Below are 19,368 nucleotides of genomic sequence, written 5' to 3' on the forward strand. Positions count from 1 at the left end.
CAAATATGTGCCACAGAGGTTTCAGTACTGCCCCCAAGTCTGATTCCTTCTTGGGTGTCTCCTTTGTAGAAGTTCAGGAACATTGCCATTGTCTGGTGTTGCTCCTGCCATAACAAGTAGAGTCCCGAAATCGGATAACATTCTTCAGTGGTAGAATTTCATCACTATGTCAGGTCTGTCAAGATCGACTAATAACGACTTAAGACTGGGGGATCATGGCCCAAGCAATAGGCCCTGTTAAAATCATAATGGATCCACTGCTGCTAATGTTCTACCTTAGTTGCTCCCCTTCCCCCCTTTTCTTATTTTGATTTGTAACTGGTGTAAAGGAACTAGCCGGCGCCTTCTCAGGGCCTGAGGTGGGAGGAAGCCTTGCATAACAATTCAAGAGCATTTGCTAGCGATCGTCTGAGAAAGTATCTAGTAGTTGCATGTGAATGTTTCCTCCTGTAAACCGCCCCCCCCGTAGGAATGCTTTTGAAGTGTACCTTAAAACCCATGTATCAATGTATTGCTTTCATTCTTAGAAAGCTAGAGGCTTGCGCCAGAGTACCGGTTATCAATAAATGAAGACTTAGTATCAACTTTGACTCATTCTTGAATCCGTTGACTTGACATTTTGCTAAGAATCAACTTTGAAGCTTAACCACCCTGGCCACTTTGCAGCGAAATGGCTGAAAAGATACCAGAAGGCGGTGAGCTTCCTGACACCGAAGAAGGGCCGTCCATTCCCTGGCATGTCCTGGATGCCCGGAGAGTAGCGGCATCTCCTCCACAGTTCCAGCAGCTGCTCGTCACCCCAAGGCAGTGGCAGCCCCGGACCTCCACCAGCACCATGGATGAGGCCCCGGCTAGACGCGAAGCCATCCTGACCTGACACATGTGAAGGGTGCGAATAGCGAACGCGGAAGGGCCCAATCTGGAACCCATGGAGCTGGGGGAGATCGACACTTTTGTGGCGGTCCCATTACATGAGGAGTGCCCGCAACCAAACGAGGGAGAACTGGGGGCAACGGCCCCAAGGGACCAGGAGGACGAGGAAGTTTTGAGCCATGGTCCGCAAGGAAGTGGAGAGTGTGGTCAAGGGCCTGAAGATGGAGATGCAGGCCATGACCAACCGCATGGCGGGAGAGATCACGAGAGAAATCTCTCGCTCTCTAGGGCTGCCTGGGCCCAGAAGGATTACTCAACACCCCCCCCCCATCCAGCAGCCACCAGCACCAGCGATTCCCGTGCCAGCAGCACTGGCTGTGGCCCCAGCGCCACCCAATGCACCCCGGCGGGCCCCCCCTCCTGCTCCTCACGACGGAGGGAGAGGAAGGGAGCTCGACGCTACCTTCGATGGGGACCTGGACGAGGTTGAATGCTTTACAATCCAGGCGAACAGCTATATGCATTATTGGGGAAATACCTTCCCGGATGAGTTCAGCCGAGTGGATTACCGGGGGTCGAAACTGAAAGGGGCGGCAAAAAGGTGGTACGTGAGCCTGTACGAAGCCATGAGCCCAGAACTGGACTATGTAGCAACGTTCCTACAGGCTCTGTTGGCCCAGTACGAAGACCCCCTCCATTTGGTGGAAGTGGACGGAGTCATCCTCCCTTGCCATGGATTCCAGTGCAATAAAATCTATGTTGTGCCACAACTGCGTGTCTCTCTGCTGCTTGGTTTCTGCTACGTGACAGGAGCGCAACACCCCTCCCTGCCCACTCCCTCCATGCTCCATCTGCCACTTCCCCTGCAGGTTTAGGCAGGACTTTTTTTTTCTAGAAAAGGCCCAGCAGGAACTCATTTGCATATTATGCCACACCCCCAACACCAAGCCAGCCAGAACTGCGTTCCTGTGCATTCTTGCTCAAAAAAAGCCCTGGGTTTAGGAAACATTCTTAGGAAATGTCTAAGAATTTAGAGGGCTTTTGGGTGCTGGGGAGCGGGTTGCACAGGTCCCACAGGCCAATGACAAGAACTCAGCTGCACAGACAGGTTCACTTGCTCACCTCACAGGCTTCTGTGTGCAGTGGACAGGGGTGGTCTGGGTGGATTAGCCAGCTTATTATGATGGCTAAAGATGAGGCTGGACCCAGGAGACCCAGATTATGTTCCCCACTTGTACCATGGAAGCTAGGTGGGTGGCCTTGGACCAAATGCACACCGCAGCCTGATCAACCTCATGGAGTTGTTGTGAGCATGAAATGGAGAAGAGGAGAATGATGCAAGCTACGGGAGGAGGAAAGGTCGCTAATGGAATGAGTACGTGGATGAGGCTTCTGTGTGTCTGCTCCAGGACGGGGTCCTCTGGCACCCAGCGGGGCAGCTGTGCAAGTAGCACAGGGGATCATGGGGGTTCCCAGTGTCAGGCAACCATGTCCCTGTCATGCCATGGGTCCCTGTCAGGGGATGGGGCAGGAGAGGAGAATGGGGCTCTCTTGAGCTGCCCTTCCCTGCCCCCTACTTGTGACATGTGATGACATCTGTCTTTGGGACTGGCCAGCACCGTCAACCTGAAGTGCCCCGCCCCTTATACAGCTGCCAGGTGGAATTGCCATGGACACAGCCTCACAAGCAGCCACCCCACTCCCCTTGCCCCTTAGGGAGCCAACTCGCAATGGTGGCAGCCTTGCCCTGTGGCTGGGTGCCGCAGCAGGAACATGGTTCAGGATTGCTCTGAAGTGGCTGATGCAGCTCCGGTAATGACGTTTCATTTGTCAGTGATGATTTTCACCCATGGGGATTATTACAATATTGCAGTGGTCATCAAAAAGATGAATACACACATGCCTTTAAACATACATTTATTACATTTTTCAAAATATTTCTGCCCAGTCTTTTCGATACAGATCTCCAGGGTGGTTAATGGGGGAAAAAATGACATAAAAACCAAAATGTAAATTGCAACCACATTTTTAAAAGCCGCTATAAAAACAAGGCTACTAAAACACGAGGTCATAGCCTAAAAAAATGTGTGAGGGATGTGACCTCTTCCTGTTTCTTCCTCACACTGCAGCACCCACCAGATTTTTGGGGGGGATCAATAAGGTCTGCAGTGTGAATGGGCAATCGACAGAATTACCCCCCCCCCCTCCTCCAACAAGAAGTGTCTTCATCATTGGAAACAAATGGTTGAATGTAGTTTGTAAAAGCCAAATATAACTCACAGTTGCAGCACTTAATGGAGGGCTGAAAACAACCATAGCATTCCAACCACTCTTCGGCAGAGAGAACTGCCTTGGCTTGCAAGTTAAAAACTAGGGTGTACCAAAGGAGACATCCTCTATAGGAAGAAATGTCTATAATACTCTGTGACGTCACCCAGAACAGGGACTCCTGGGACAATCTTAAAGTGAGGAAAGAAAACATATGGCAGTAGGTGGTCGTGCAGAACAGTGTAGAAAACGGAAATGTGAATGGACCATATTCATGACCCCTTACTTCTGTTTCATCACGTGACTAGAAACTTGAAAATGTCTTGAGCTTTCCCGGAATCATGATATTTCTCTTATCAGTGTTCAAAAGGAACTTATTCCTATGTATTCCCTGCTTGTAATGAACAATTGAGTTTCCTCTGATGGTGTAACTTTTAATCATAACCATGGTGAATGCTGAGGGGGAATTGCTCTACAGTATTTTTATTTTGGGATAATAAAAGAATTTAAAAATTTCTAACATGAAATTGTGTCAGCACGCTCTAAATTCTGTTACCCTTCACTGATCGAATCATCATAACTAGGTTTTCTATCTTTACAGATGTTGGGATACTAATCCTACAAACATCTGGTGGATTATTCGAGGCCCTGTGCTGGTATCTATTATTGTAAGTCAGTTTCACAATTTTCTATCGAAATGTGGAGAAGGCCACAATACATCTTTAATATATAATACCAACTTGTTATTTTTGCAGATAAATTTCATTCTTTTTATCAATACTTTAAGAATTTTGCTGGGAAAGCTTAGAAAGCCAAGCAGAAGGTGTAATGATTCAAATCAATACAAGTAAGTTAACTTCTTTTTTTATTGTTGTTGTTCAGTCACAGCCTGCAGTTATGTGTCACAGATGAACAAACTCTCTCTACTCAGTTTGGAATGACCTGAGAATTAATCAGTTTTCTGGAAAAATGCTTGGGGAAAAGCTCACCTTTCCCCAAGAATTTACCTTTAACTTGTTTTGTTGGCACATGTGTGTTGAAGCAGCAAACAGTACTGGAACAGTAGTGAAGAAAATGTGTTCCTTTGCGTTATTTATTGTTATCTTTAATGTGCAGATTTGCTTGCAAATCAGTCTGGTCAACCCAAGCATTGTTTAATGGTATCACTAGGCATAATGTAACTTTTATGGTAAGCTATTTACACTCAAGGGTACTATTCCCAGTAAAGTGACTGACGCCAGCCCTTTTCAGAGACTGCATTTCTGGGGCTCATCCCAGATACTGGGAGAGCTTGCTACATGCACTTATGTTAGTACAAGCATTCACCATTTTGTCTGAAAACAGCAATGCCCTTATTTATTTATTTTAATTCCACTTATATCCCGCCCTCCCCGCCAAGGCAGGCTCACTGCGGAATACATAGACATGCATATGCATGATTAAACATAGTAGTGCGACATTTAAAAACATAAAACCTAAAATAATATAAACCATAAATACATAAAAATATTTCGGTGCTATGGTGTTACATTTTTCAGATTTATAATTCTCTATACAGCAGATCTGCTCTGTCCTCTCTGCAGCTGCTGTACCGCAGATTGTTGTTGTTGTTGGTTCATATGTTGCTTAGAGCTGTAGTGGCCAGCAGCCTAGTTCACAAATGCCTGGTGGAAGAGTGGCGTCTTATAAGCTCTGCGGAACTGTATAAGCTTTCGCAGGGACCTGACCTCTTCCGGCAACTCATTCCACCAGCGCGGGGCCACTATAGAGAAGGCTCTGGCTCTAGTTGTCATGAGCCTGGCCTCCTTAGGGCCGGGGATTGTAAGTAGATTTTCCAGACCGAAGTGCTCTCCGGGGAACATGTGGGGAAAGGCGGTCCCTAAGGTATGCAGGCCTCTGGCCATATAGGGCCGTAAAGGTGAGAACCAACACCTTGAAATAAACCCGGTATGCAATAGGCAGCCAGTGAAGCACTTTCAGCACAGGTTGAATGTGCTCCCGTAAAGGAAGACCCATTAACAACCTGGCTGCTGGGTTCTGCACTAATTGAAGCTTCCGGGTTTGAGACAAGGGTAGTGTCAGGCTCTGTAACTTTCCTATAATAAAAGCCATATAACACTAACCAAATGGACTCTTCATACTAACCCCAAAAGCCTTTGTTGTGTTGTAGCTAGTATGCATGTCAAAGAGAGACTGTTTAAGCACGTAAGAACATAAGAGAAGCCATGTTAGATCAGGCCAATGGCCCATCCAGTCCAACACTTTGTGTCACACAGTGGCAAAAAAATTATATATATATATATATACACACACACACACACACACACTGTGGCTAATAGCCACTGATGGACCTCTGCTCCATATTTTTATCTAAACCCCTCTTGAAGGTGGCTATGCTTGTGGCCGCCACCACCTCCTGTGGCAGTGAATTCCACATGTTAATCACCCTTTGGGTGAAGAAGTACTTCCTTTTATCTGTTTTAACCTGTCTGCTCAGCAATTTCATCAAATGCCCACGAGTTCTTGTATTGTGAGAAAGGGAGAAAAGTACTTCTTTCTCTACTTTCTCCATCCCATGCATTATCTTGTAAACCTCTATCATGTCACCCCGCAGTCGACGTTTCTCCAAGCTAAAGAGTCCCAAGCGTTTCAACCTTTCTTCATAGGGAAAGTGTTCCAGCCCTTTAATCATTCTCGTTGCCCTTTTCTGGACTTTCTCCAATGCTATAATATCCTTTTTGAGGTACGGCGACCAGAACTGCACACAGTACTCCAAATGAGACCGCACCATCGATTTATACAGGGGCATTATGATACTGGCTGATTTGTTTTCAATTCCCTTCCTAATAATTCCCAGCATGGCATTGGCCTTTTTTATTGCAAACGCACACTGTCTTGACATTTTCAGTGAGTTATCTACCTCGACCCCAAGATCTCTCTCTTGGTCAGTCTCTGCCAGTTCACACCCCATCAACTTGTATTTATAGCTGGGATTCTTGACCCCAATTACACATTTATATTCTATATATTTCAAAAAATAAAAATATTAATTATTTTTAAAAAGCAGTTCTGGGAGAGCTCTCTCAGCCCGATCTGCCTCACAACTTCACATAAATGGATTAACATCAGAAACATTCAAGTTATATTGTGGGACCAGACAAGGCTATCATCGTTCTCTGGTCCTCTTTGCTTTGGCTCTGGAACTGCTGGCATCAACAATACTCGGTTGTGGGGAGGCAAAGGGAAAGGAGACTGTAAGCCACTCTAAGACTCCTTCAGGTAGTGAAGGCGGGGTATAAATCCAATCTCTTATCTTTTTCTCTTCTGTTTCAGTAGAGGTTGAGATTCTTGGGTTTAAAGAGGAGTTCCAAATAAAATACTTCTTTCTCTCTGACATAAGCACCCTGAGTGCAATAAAACTCTGTGACATTGTAACTGTTTGAAAGCACAGCTTTACCACCCCTTGCTGTAAGAACTAGGGGAGTCCATTCGGGTTAACCAGGCCAACCTCCCCTCCCCCCTAAAATAACATACTAGTATTTTTTTTTCAGCCAGTTAGCAAGTAGGACATTTTCTCAGCTATCAAAAAAATGGCCTACCCAAAAAATCCCAAAATATTTGGGATAAAAAATCCCAAAATATTTGGGATTTTTCAGGTTAGCTGGATAGCCATGGTTGAAGTTTATTTAAAGGGACTGGGAGCTCCTTAAACGCCTTCCAAGTTCATTCACTGGCTCCTGGGGCTCATTTCTCCAGCAGTCCTGGTTAAACCAGAATGCAGCACAAAGTGAGCCCAGGATCTTCTGTGCCACCGGTAGCAGTGTGTTCTGCATGGCACAGCAGTTCCTGGAGCTTGCTTGTCCAGCAGCCCAGTTTAAACCAGACTGCAGGAGAAAGCAACCCCAGCCAGGATCTCCTGTGCTGCACAGAGCAATGTAGGAGGCATTCAAAAGGAGTATTTAAACATCCATTTAAACACCCCAAGTTGTGAGTTCACTCCCCAAGCTACAAGAGCCAGTTTGGTGTTGTGGTTAAGAGCACAGACTCTAATCTGGGAGAACCAGGTTTGATTTCCCACTCCTCCACATTCAGCTGTTGGTATGGCCTTGGGTCAGTCACAAGTTCTTCAGAGCTGTTCTCTCAAGAGCTGTCTCAGCCCCACCTAGTAGGGATGTGCATTTGGTAAAACCCCCGAAAAATGTCCTTTTCGGTAATTTTAGGCTTTCATAAAGCTGAGTCAGATTCTCTGATCTAACCTGGTAGCCGAATTAAGCATACCAGAGAAAAAGCAAAAAAAAAAAAAATCAGCTTTTTTCCTTCAGGAATCAGGAGGATGGCAGGGGAAAGGGGAGAAGAATACTCCTTCCTTGCATACTTCAGGAGAATCTTTCATCTTCTTTTGTCTCTACAATTAGAATCCATTAAGAGGTGAAGATTCTCAATGTGTTCCTCAGTCACTCAGCCATCAAGTTAACAACTGTTTTATCAGTGTGAACTCAATCGGGGCAATGGGGGGAGAGGAGGGATTTGTTGCAGCAAGTTTTAGTTTACTATAATAATAATAATAATAATAATAATTTCACACATACTCAGGAATGGATTAGCAAAGGAATGAACTTCTGAAATAAACCAATAGCTAAAAACAAGGCTAGTATGTAATTTATCTAATTTATCATGCCTTTGTGTTTCCTTTAATTACACAGTATAGTTAAATTGCTTTCCTTTGTAAGGCCTAGCAGCCAGCAGGAAGGGGGGTGGGTGGGAGGGAGAGATGGACAATCTGACCAATTAGGGCCAAAGAAGTGCATGCCAGTCACAGGGGATTTTTCACATTTTGATGGCCAGAGAGCATGACCCTGCTGCTGAATTCCTTGAACATTTCTGAAGGAATACCCCTGACTCCTGTCCTGTCCCTGGCTGCAGGAAGAAGACATCTCCTGGTTTGCCTGGCCATGCTTAAAAATATCTTCCTGTTAGGTCTTTTTCAATTTGCCTAGTGGGTTAAAGGGAGGGCTGTTAAGGGGGGGCTACTTTGGGCTGGGGAGAAGGCTGCCCTTGCCTAGGCATTTTTTTAAAAGTTTAATTGCTTTGTTGTGGGGGGGGGGGGTATAGATTTTACTTCCAGAAGGTTGTTTTTCAGGGGCAAGCTGGTTGGTCTGAGAGTTGTTCAGTGGGTTCCTCTGAGTTTTTACAACTTAGTTAGGGCTATTAGTAGGCGTTTAAAAATAATTAGGGTCTGAGACAGGAAATTCTTTGAGTAACATTGTAGGCCAGATAAGATCTTAAAAGCAGGAGATCTCCAGGCCCCACCTGGAGGCTAGCAACCCTAATTTTAGCAGCTGTTTTCTCCAGGGGAGCTGATCTCTGCCACCTGGAAAGCACACCAGCCCTCACCTGGAGATTGGCAACAATGGTTCCCCAGGAAATTCCTCCTACCCAATTTGATGTTTGTCCTGGATTTTTTTTTTCGTGAATGCCATAGTAGCATTGCCTCTGCTGGGCACATGCACTGGCTCTGCTGCTGACTGAAAAAACACTGTTTTTTAGGTAAGAGATTCTCTTATTTGACCTTAGTCATCCCCCCCCCACCCAGTTGAAACCAATGGTGTTTTTGCAACCATTGATTTCAATTGGGATGGGGGAACCCTTTTTGGGTGTCCATAGGATTGGACCCCCTGGCCCAATCTTTTTGAAACTTGGGGGTTCTTTTAGAGAGAGGCTCCAGCAAGTACCCAGCAAATTTGGTGCTTCTCACTCAAATCTCCCCCCACCCCCAGCACATGGAATGTACTCTGAGGGATTTTGCCATTGACTAAAATGGCACATAGAGTATAATGGAGCCAAAAAAAAATTGGGAATACCGATTTTTTAAATGTTTTTTCCCTTTACCTAATATGATATTCAGCTTTCCATGGGAATAATGATGATTTTTTTTTTTTGCTTAATCAACCCAAAACCGTTTTTTAATGAATTGTTTTTTTCATGCACACCCCTACCACCTACCTCACAGGGTGTCTGTTGTGGGGAGAGGAAGGGAAAGAAGATTGTAAACCACTCGGAGGGGGATTCTACACTGGGCAAAAGATCCAGTAATGCTACCCTTTCAGATATGACCATCTACATTACAAACTGGCCTCACTACTGTCTTGCTCTGGCGTTTTGGCTATCATTTACACTTAAAATCCTGGATCGGCAGTGAAGCTGTTTCCAGCACGGTTTTGCTCCTTACTTTTGCAGACCACTTGTTAAGTGGAGTTTTCCCGTTTGCTCCCCATCTACGGCATGAGTGTAGATGGCTTTACTTCTTTTTGTTGCTTTTTTTCATTACCACCAGCAGGTGGCGTTTTCTGCAGCACTTGCTATTGGTGGCTCCTATGTGACGCGTTTCTTGTCGTTCCTTCTGCTGTGAGCTTTGAAGGTGCCTCTCATTCTACAGCCTGCCACTCACCAATTCTGTTCTCCAGTTCTCCAACTTTTAAGATGGGAAGGTAGTTTGCCAGCCTCCAGGACTGGATTGCCAGGGGAAAAGGTAGTTTTCCAGTCTCAAGGGCTGGGTTGTCAGGGGGGAAAGACAGTCTGCCAACCTCTGGCACTGGATTTAAAGGGGGAAAGGTGGCACTGCCAGTGGAAAATATGTGTATTCCCTTTCTCTACTGTTTAATGTTATCAATTAATAGTGTGTTTTATATTTCTTTATATTTCCTGCTAAATTAAAGGGGGAAACTGGAGATCTCACGGTGCCACATTTAATATTCAAATATAAAGGATCATTTCCAATGCTGAAAATAGCGGCTGAGGAGGACAACGGTCCTGGAAATTCCAAAACACCCCCCCCCCATCCCCACACACATCAAAAACATTTTGGAATGTTTACATTATCTGAGGTGGTAACCCAGCTTTCTTACATGGTTTTTGCTTGGTGTAGATAAGTGGTTGCCAAACTTGCTTGATGTAAGAGCCACATAGAATAAACATCAGATTTCTGAGAGCAGCAAAATGTGCATATCAGAGTTTTTCAAAGCCTCAACAAAGCGATGGAGGGAGGGGGGAAGGGAGGGTGCAAAGCATTAAAAAAAGAAGAAAGGAAGGCAAATAGACATAGAATGAGGGGATAAAGCAACATTTAAATGCAAATTCTTCTCCGAGCTGCCACCTATCTGTTTGTAAGAGACAAATGTTTTCTCCAATCTGGCAAATGGAGTAGTGGGGACTTCAAGAGAAAGTAGATTATAGAGTCCAGTATAAATAATATATGTAAATAAAAGTATTTAGACCAGTGAAGGTTTATTTGAGAGATACCCTTCAGTGACTATTGGAGGATGGAGGGAGACAGACATTCCAATCACGGTTAATACTTAAGGTATGAAGTTGGCCTGGTTTTTTTTATAAAGTAAACAAACCCCTCTGCAAGTAAAGGGTCATAAAGCAATAAAGAAATAAATGATCGTTTCTCAAGACTGTTCAAAGGAACTCTTTTCAAGCAGATAGATCCAAATAGGCAGCTGTGTTGGTCTGATTAATAGAACAAAATAGGAGTCAATTGCACCTTTAAGACCAACTTAGTTTTATTCAGAACGTGAGCTTTCGTGTGCATGCACACTTCTTCAGACGAGGAATGAGGTACAGTAAGCAGAGCCACATATAGCTGGTGGGATTTGGAATGCCAAGTGGTACAAAGTTAAAAACCAATAGCAGAATAGTAAAATTAACAAATTCAGAAAATTGATCTTGGTTGTATTAGTGTGGGAAATCATAAAACAGTAACATGTCAGAATGTGAGAATGCTTGTTAATTATTCTGCTAACAAACCTGGGTCAAAAAGAAGGCATTTCTTTCCCAGAAGTGTTTCCTGTCCAACTAATTTACCTTTTAACATGCAACATAAATATATACATCATTCTAGTTTGCCATTAGGAAAAAATACATTAAAATATAGTGGAAGATGGGTTTAGTATATGTAATGAGATAAACAGCCAATATCCCTTGTTTGAGTATGTCAATACAAAAGTATTATTCTGATATACTATCCTAAAAGATAAATATATTGGAATACTGTGGCTATATCGCCATACTTGGTGAAAGTGGGTTTAGCATATGTAATGAGATTAAAAAAACAAAAACAAAGCAATATCTCTGTTCAGTTCTGGAAAGGTGTTTGTTCCAAATTTCATAATAGTTTGTAATTCAGCAATTCCCCTCTCCATTCTGTTCTTGAAGTTCTGAGAGTGGGTTTAGCATCTGTAATGAGATAAAAAAAACAATATCCCTGTTAAGTCCTGGCACAAAAAACATTGGGATGCATCACAGATACTGAGGAACAAGATTCCAGAAAAGAAAAACTGGAACTCAGACATCTTTATGAGCCCGTTCCAGGTTGAAATGCCTCCAGAACATCTTGGAACAGGCTGGAACGGGCATCAGACTACCTGGGCTGCCACAAAAAACACTGGGATGCATCACAGACACTCCAGAACAATACTCTAGAACTGATAAAGTGGAACTCACACGTCTTTATTAGCACATTTATTAATATGTTCTGAGCCATAATGCTTCCAAAACACAACGGGATGGACATTCAAGAAATAATAGCATCACTGAAAAAGGTTGGATGCATTACAGGCACTCCAGAACAAAATTTTGGGAAACAAAACCCAGAAAGAGTACACTTTTATTAACCCTTCCTGTCTTCAGCTAACTGTGCTTCATTTAACTTTCCAACCATTTAAAGCCAGTCTTTACAACACTGGTTTTGTTCACATTAATTAACCCAGAGTGCACTAGGGACATCCCCCCCATTGCTGTACTATTTTGATCCACTGCGTGGATTAAGATGGATTAAGATGGTCCTGCAGAAGTGGTATAGTGCAGTGGTAGAAAATACCACAGAAGATTCACTTTTTGTTATGTTCAGTTCAGCCTAGAAAACTTGTTACGTTAGAAAACCTGCAGCAACCACCACTAGTCTGAATAGATGCGACTGGCTATGTGGAGTAGTGCATAAACCGTTCCAGTTATTCCTTTCAATATGACATCTCTGTTCTATTGTTAGTTGACTAAATAGTGCACCAGGTCTTGTGGAATGCAAACAAACTGACTGATGTGTGAGGGGGGGACCTGCAAAAACCCTTGGGGAGCCCTTCCACTGCCAGCCCCTTTCTTAGCCGTTCTAGGCTGTGTAGCCTGCAGCTACCTGACCCACATTAGTTTAAGGCCATGATTTCAGCCCCAAACCACACTGGACAGGACAGTTCAGGGGCCTTGGAGTCAGAAATATGTCGGGTGCATTTTTAGCCCTGACCCTTTGCCTGCCACTGCCAATGGTCCTCTGTTGTTCTCACCTCCTGTAATCTGACCAAGTGTCCTTTCCACAGCACTCTCTTAGGTCATCTCTACCTTTTCATGGGGATCTCCAGGTGCTAGGCGACACAACTTTTCAAACAATTTTGTGTGATGCCTGAGCAAGTGCAAACACTGATGGATAGTTTGGATGGGAAAGAAAGTGGCATGGGATAGCAGTGGCAAACCATCTCTGCTTCTCAATTGTTTGAAATCCCCTTGCTGGCATCTATATGTTGGCTGTGCTGTGGCACATGACTCCCATTTTTAATTCTACTTTTCAGCTTTTTCCACAAACCAGGACATCCCTCATATCTTTAGAAATGTATCTCCTATCTATCCATGGCTGTTTGCTCTACCTAGGGAACGTGCAGGAACTATTGTTTGTTTAAGGACTTTTCTGGCTTGTTCTACAGCCTTTTTGGCCTGGAAAGAGGAAATGAATACACAATATTTCTAGAGGCATTTTAACTTGCCACAGGTTAACAAGTGCACTGTATTTCTGCATTTGGATTTTCTAAAATGTTTTTCTGGAGTGCCTTCAATGAATCGCACATATTTTGGTGGTACGCTTTCTTATTAAATGCCCATCCCAGCCAGTTTGGAGGTGTTCTAGAGTAATCTTGGCCTGGAACAGGAAAATAACAGAATGACATTTTTGCATTTGTATTTCCAAAATGTTCTTCCATCGATTGTTTAAAGCCTGTTCTGGGGTGTTCCGGAGACATATTGGCCTGGAACAGGTTAATAAAGACTTGTGATTTCCTTCTTTTCATTTGTAAAACATTGTTCATGACTGTCTGTGATGCATCCCAGTGTTTTTTGTAGCAGCCTAGGTTGTTTCATACCTGTTCCAGCCTGTTCCAGGGTGTTCCAGAGGCATTTTGACCTGGAACGGGATAATAATGTATGATTTCCACTTTTATTTTCTAGAATGTTGTTCTGGAGGGCCAGTGATGCAATCCAGTATTTTTTGTGGCAGCCCAGGTTGTTTGATGCCCGTTCTGACCTGTTCCGGGGTGTTCTGGAGGCCTTTTGGCCCAGAACGGGGTAAAAAGGACGCGTGAGTTCCTCTTTTTCTGTTCTAGAATGTTGTTCTCGAGTGTCTGTGATGCATCCCAGTGTTTTTTGTGGCAGCCCAGGTTGTTTGATGCCCGTTCCAGCCAGTTCCATGGTGTTCTGGAGGCATTTTGACCTGGAATGGGATAATAATGTGTGATTTCCACTTTTATTTTCTAGAATGTTGTTCTGGAGGGCCAGTGATGCAATCCAGTATTTTTTGTGGCAGCCCAGGTTGTTTGATGCCCGTTCTGACCTGTTCCGGGGTGTTCTGGAGGCCAGCTTGGTGTAGTGGTTAAGTGTGCGGACTCTTATCTGGGAGAACCGGGTTTGATTCCCCACTCCTCCATTTGCACCTGCTAGCATGGCCTTGGGTCAGCCATAGCCCTGGCAGAGGTTGTCCTTGAAAGGGCAGCTGCTGTGAGAGCCCTCTCCAGCCCCACCCACCTCACAGGGTGTCTGTTGTGGGGGAGGAAGGTAAAGGAGATTGTGAGCCGCTCTGAGACTCTTTGGAGTGAAGGGCGGGATATAAATCCAATATCTTCTTCAATATCTTCTTTTGGCCCAGAATGGGGTAAAAAGGACGCGTGAGTTCCTCTTTTTCTGTTCTAGAATGTTGTTCTCGAGTGTCTGTGATGCATCCCAGTGTTTTTTGTGGCAGCCCAGGTTGTTTGATGCCCGTTCCAGCCAGTTCCATGGTGTTCTGGAGGCATTTTGGCTTGGAATGTGGTAATAAGAATATGTGAGTTCCCCTTTTTCTGCTGTAGAATATTGTTCTCATGTCTGTGATGCATCCCAGTGTTTTTTTGTGAAGTCTACATTATTTTATGCCTGTTATGGGCTGTTCCGGCCTGTTCGGCTTTTACCCTGTCCCCGGAGATACATATAGCTGGTGGGTTAATAGTGTAAATTGATACAAAGTTAGGATCAAATGGCAAAATAGTGTAATAAGCAAACTGGAATACCTTTTGGCCTGGATAGCATTTGCGTGGGAAACCAATAATTGCCTGTTAATTGCTCTTGCTAGGTAAAACATAAGGACATGTATTTCCTAGTGATGTTCTTGGCCACATAATTTACTTTCTAGTAAATTTCTAGTTTGCTGTTAGAAAAAAAGAATACAATAAAATGTAGTGAAAATGGGTTAAGTATGTGTAATGAGATAAACAGCCAATATCCCTTATTTGAGTATGTCAATGCTGAAAATAGCGGTTGAGGAGGGCAACGGTTATCCGCCCAAAACAGGGTGGAACAGGCATTAGAAGAGCAATCTGCATAATCCCTCCTATTCAACCCTCACTCCCCTTCCCTCCTCCTTCATCATTACGCCACCTCGGCCACTAAGCCCAGGCAGCGCTTTTTGCGTTTGGCCTATGATGTGTCCAGTTAACTGTTGCCATCTCCCGGGCGGGAGAAAGCACCAAAATTGTGTTTTTAAATGTGTTTATGATTGTCTGGAGATCAGTTGTTAGTACATCTCGGTGGGGTGGGGGGGATGTTTTAGTATAGGTCCTACTGTGGGGAATGTGGGATGTTATAGTGTATAGCCCAATCTTGTCAGATCTTGGAGGCTAAACAAGGTTGGTATTTGGATGGGAGACCGCCAAGGAATACTCTGTAGAGGAAGGCCAGACTGCAGAGATCAGTCCCCCTAGAGAAAATGTGAGGCCTAGAAATCTTACAGAATTAACAACAGATCTCCAAAGATGTTGGAGGGTGGACTGAATGGCATTATACCCTGCTGAGGTGTCTCAGGTACAAAGTTGAACGGTTGCATTTGGAAACCTCTGGTCAGGTTTCAGGAGCGGTGCTGGGCTGCCTTTGCTCAGTCATGTAGCCTTTCTGATACACATCTTGCGTATTAGGCCTCAGATTTTGGGAAGTATTGATTTCGCTATGCAGTCATAATGCAAAATAATAAACTTTGGCTTTCCCTTCTAATAATACATAGCCATTTTGCTAACATGACAATAATGTGGACATTTGGTAGCAGAAATGTCCATGCGAAAGGCAAATGATTACTCAGTAAATTATTCTGGAGAAAAAACATCTTGTCAATCTAGTGGTGGAAATGGGCACATGAAGTGAACTGACTCCTGCAGCTTCCCCAGGTAGAGGTGGGAGCCATGGAGACATATGGGAGACATTTCTACAAATATGAGGTGTGTCCTGGTTTTTGGGAAAGGCTGCAAAGTGGAAAAGAAATGGGAGTCATGTTCCACAGCACCATCAACAAACAGATGCCAGCATGGGGACTGCAAACAAGTGAGAAGCAGAGATGATTTGCCATCTCCATACCATGCCACTTTCTATTCCATTCAAGTATCCATCAATGTATTCACTTTCCTCAGGCATCGCACAAAAGTGTGAAAAGTTTTGTCACCAAGCACCAGAATATTAATATGAAAAGATAGAGATGACCAAAGAGAGTGGTGTGGAAAGGATAGTTGGTCAGATTACAGGAGGGCGGAGCAATAGAGGACTAGGTGGGAGGGGCAGGCCACACGATGGCCAGTGTTAACGATGCCCCAGGCATACTTTTAGCCCCAAGCCCACTTCACTTTCCTGTTCAGTTGTGGCTTGGAGCTCAAATCATGGCATCAAAGTTATGTGTGACAAGTAGTTGCAGGCTACACAGCACAGGGCTAGGGACTGGGAGTGGAGGGCTCCCCAAGGGTTTTCGCAGGTCCCCCACTAAAAAATCAGTCAGTTTGTTCCTGTCCCACTAGACCTGTTGGAGTATTTAGCCAGCTAACAGTAGAACACAGATGTCATATTAAAATGTATAAAAAACAAAATAACTTGAATGGTTTCAGCAGTACCGCACATAGCCAGTTGCATCTATTCAGTCTAGTGGTATCCATCAATGTATTCACTTTCCTCAGGCATCACACAAAAGTGTGAAAAGTTTTGTCACCAAGTACCAGAATATTAATATGAAAAGATAGAGGTGACCAAAGAGAGTGATGTGGAAAGGATAGTTGGTCAGATTACAGGAGGGCAGAGCAGATATAGGAGATTGTAAGCCGCTCTGAGCCTCTGATTCAGAGAGAAGGGCGGGGTATAAATCTACAGTCATCGTCGTCGTTGTCGTAGTGTTGGTTGTCCCAGGTTCTCTAATATATCGAGTGTTTTATGCTGGCTTGCAGCAATTGTTCTTGAGCTAAATATGAGAGAAAGTGAACACCCCATGGAATTTTAAACCACTTCACACTTCTGCAGGACCATCTTAATCCATCCTAATACATGCAGTGGCTCAAAAGGAAGGTGAGTTCAAAACTAAAGTAGTGTGGTTTAATGTGAACAAAACCAGTAATGTAAAAGACTATATCTGAATGGTTGGACAGTTAAATGAAACAATGGTACCTGAAGATGGAAGGGTTAATAAAAGTGTACTCTTGCTATGACTTGTTTCAAGGGCATGGCTGTTGCTTTCCTTTGTTGTTGTTCAGTCGCACAGTCGAGTCCGACTCTTTGCGACCCCATGGACCAAATCACGCCAGGCCCTCCTGTCTTCCACCATCCTGTTCAAATCCATGTTTGTCACATCAGTAACGCTGTCCAGCCATCTCATCTTTTGCCATACCCTTCTTTTGCCTTCTGTCTTTCCCGGCATCGGGATCTTCTCCAGGGAGTGCTCCCTTCTCATTTGGTGGCCAAAGTATTTGAGCTTCAGCTTCAGCATCTGACCTTCCAGTGAACAGTCTGGGTTGATTTCCCTTAGGACTGACTGATTTGATCTTCTTGCAATCCAAGGGACTTTCAAGAGTCTTCTCCGCACCACAGTTCAAAAGCATCTGTTCTTCTGCGCTCAGCCTTCCTTATGGTCCAGCTCTCACAGCCATACATTACTACTGGGAATACCATCGCTTTGACTATACAGACTTTTGTTGGCAGGGTGATGTCTTTACTTTTTATTATACTGCCCAGGTTCACTATAGCCGTCCTCCCAAGGAGCAAACGTCTTTTAATTTCGTGGCTACAGTCACCATCTGCAATGATCTTGGATCCCAGAAATGTGAAGTCTGTCACTACTTCCGTATCTTCCCCTTCTATTTGCCAAGGTGTGATGGGGCCAGATGCCATGATCTTAGTTTTTTTTTATGTTGAGTTTCAAGCCTACTTTTGTGCTCTCCTCTTTCACCCTCAACAAGAGGTTCTTTAGATCCTCCTCACTTTCTGCCATTAGAGTAGTGTCATCTGCATATCTGAGGTTGTTGATGTTTTTCCCGGCAATCTTAATTTCGGCTTGTGCTTCTTCCAGGTCAGCATTCTGCATGATGTACTCTGCATATAAATTAAATAAGCAGGATGGCAGTATACATCCTTGTCGAATTCCTTTTCCTATTCTAAACCAATCAGTTGTTCCAAATCTCAAGCATGCGGGCTCAATGACGAGTCGAAGTTGATACAAAGACTACGTTTATTGATAGACCGATACTTTGGTGTACAGGTTCTTGAGAGTAATGCTGACAATACATTGATACAGTACCTTTAAAGCTTACTTCAAAAGGATTCCAAGGGATGGGGTTGTGGGGTAGCATTCACACATAAACTATCATAAATGTCTACATTCCCATAGTGTTATCAGGACTGCAGCCTTGCTTTCCCCAGATGGCTCTCACTCCCTTACAGGAATGTATGGGAAGGTGCTGATTACTTGGTTTCAGTTCTCTATGTCAGACGTTGTAATTCAGTCTTAATGCTATAGTAGAAATATGCTTGCTTGACATGACTAACCCCATTTTGTAAACTGTTATATTCTGTGCCTTTTACTAACCCTGGGAACAGAGATGTGCATTTCACTCAAAGCAATCACTGACCGCAAGGGGAGGAATTTCTCACTTGGTACAAAGAACATCTGGGGCCTTTGAAGTTAGCAGGCCCCAAGGTAACCAGCAGGGTTCCTTCTCTGGGAAGGAGATAAGGGGACATGGGAAGCGTCGACTGTCTCTGAGAGTGTGAGAATCGTTTTATTGTTATGCATATCTGTAAAGTACAAAACCCCAAGGCTTAACCTTGGAGAGCATCAAACTCAATCTGCTTATATACCAGACCGCTTGTTCTCAAATAAATGGATTAATTTTGCAACAAAATGATTTGTTCTTGTTTGAAGTTCAACGTCTGACATTTTGAGTTTGATCCTTTTTGGAGCTTATCCGAACCGGGTACCAGATAACGGAGAGCCCACCGAACCGATAGAAGAATCGACTGTCCCGCGGGGAGTGACCGTGACCAGGCAGAGGGCGAAGTCCACGGTGCACTTCTCGATACTCCTCTACACCCCGAAGCAGTGGAAGCCGCGAACCTCAATGGCCCTGATGGATGAGGCAGCCGGGCACTACACTACCCTACTGACCGGCGCGGGGGCCAATGGGGAAGAAGCAGCGGCAGGGACCGGGCCGGGGAGAAACTAAGAAGAGGGGAATGGCCAGGTTCCCCAAGGAGATGCAGCTCCTGCGGAACGAGATGTTCATCTGGGCGAGAGAAATCCACAACGAGGCCCAGGCAAGCCACATACAGCTCACCAGAGAACTGCAGAGGCAACTGGACGCGATCCGAGAGCAGATCTGGGCAGCACCCACAGACGTGCCTCGGGGCCCGCCAGGTGAAGAGCCACCCGAGGGGCCGAGAGCTCTAGATCACCTTTGATGGGGACCCGGAGGAGGTGGAATACTTCACGATCCAGTGCAACAGCTTCATGACCCATTGGGGGGTGACCTTCCCCACGGAAGCAAGCCGGGTCGACTACCTCACCTCTAAACTAAAGGGGGCTGCAAGTTCTACCAAGTTCTCACTTGGTACAAAGAACATCTGGGGCCTTTGAAGTTA

General features: G+C 44.6%; 1 protein-coding gene across 1 annotated transcript in view; it reads left to right on the plus strand.

Annotated features, from left to right (window-relative positions):
* Positions 1-19,368, plus strand: part of SCTR (secretin receptor) — a 103,615-nt gene that overhangs the window by 54,557 nt on the left and 29,690 nt on the right. The window contains exons 9-10 of the mRNA XM_060261815.1: positions 3,743-3,809; positions 3,897-3,988. Coding sequence (XP_060117798.1) covers positions 3,743-3,809; positions 3,897-3,988 — 159 coding nt within the window. The remainder of the gene's footprint in view (positions 1-3,742; positions 3,810-3,896; positions 3,989-19,368) is intronic.

This window comes from Heteronotia binoei, chromosome 21, assembly GCF_032191835.1.
Source record: "Heteronotia binoei isolate CCM8104 ecotype False Entrance Well chromosome 21, APGP_CSIRO_Hbin_v1, whole genome shotgun sequence".
Lineage (NCBI taxonomy): Eukaryota > Metazoa > Chordata > Lepidosauria > Squamata > Gekkonidae > Heteronotia > Heteronotia binoei.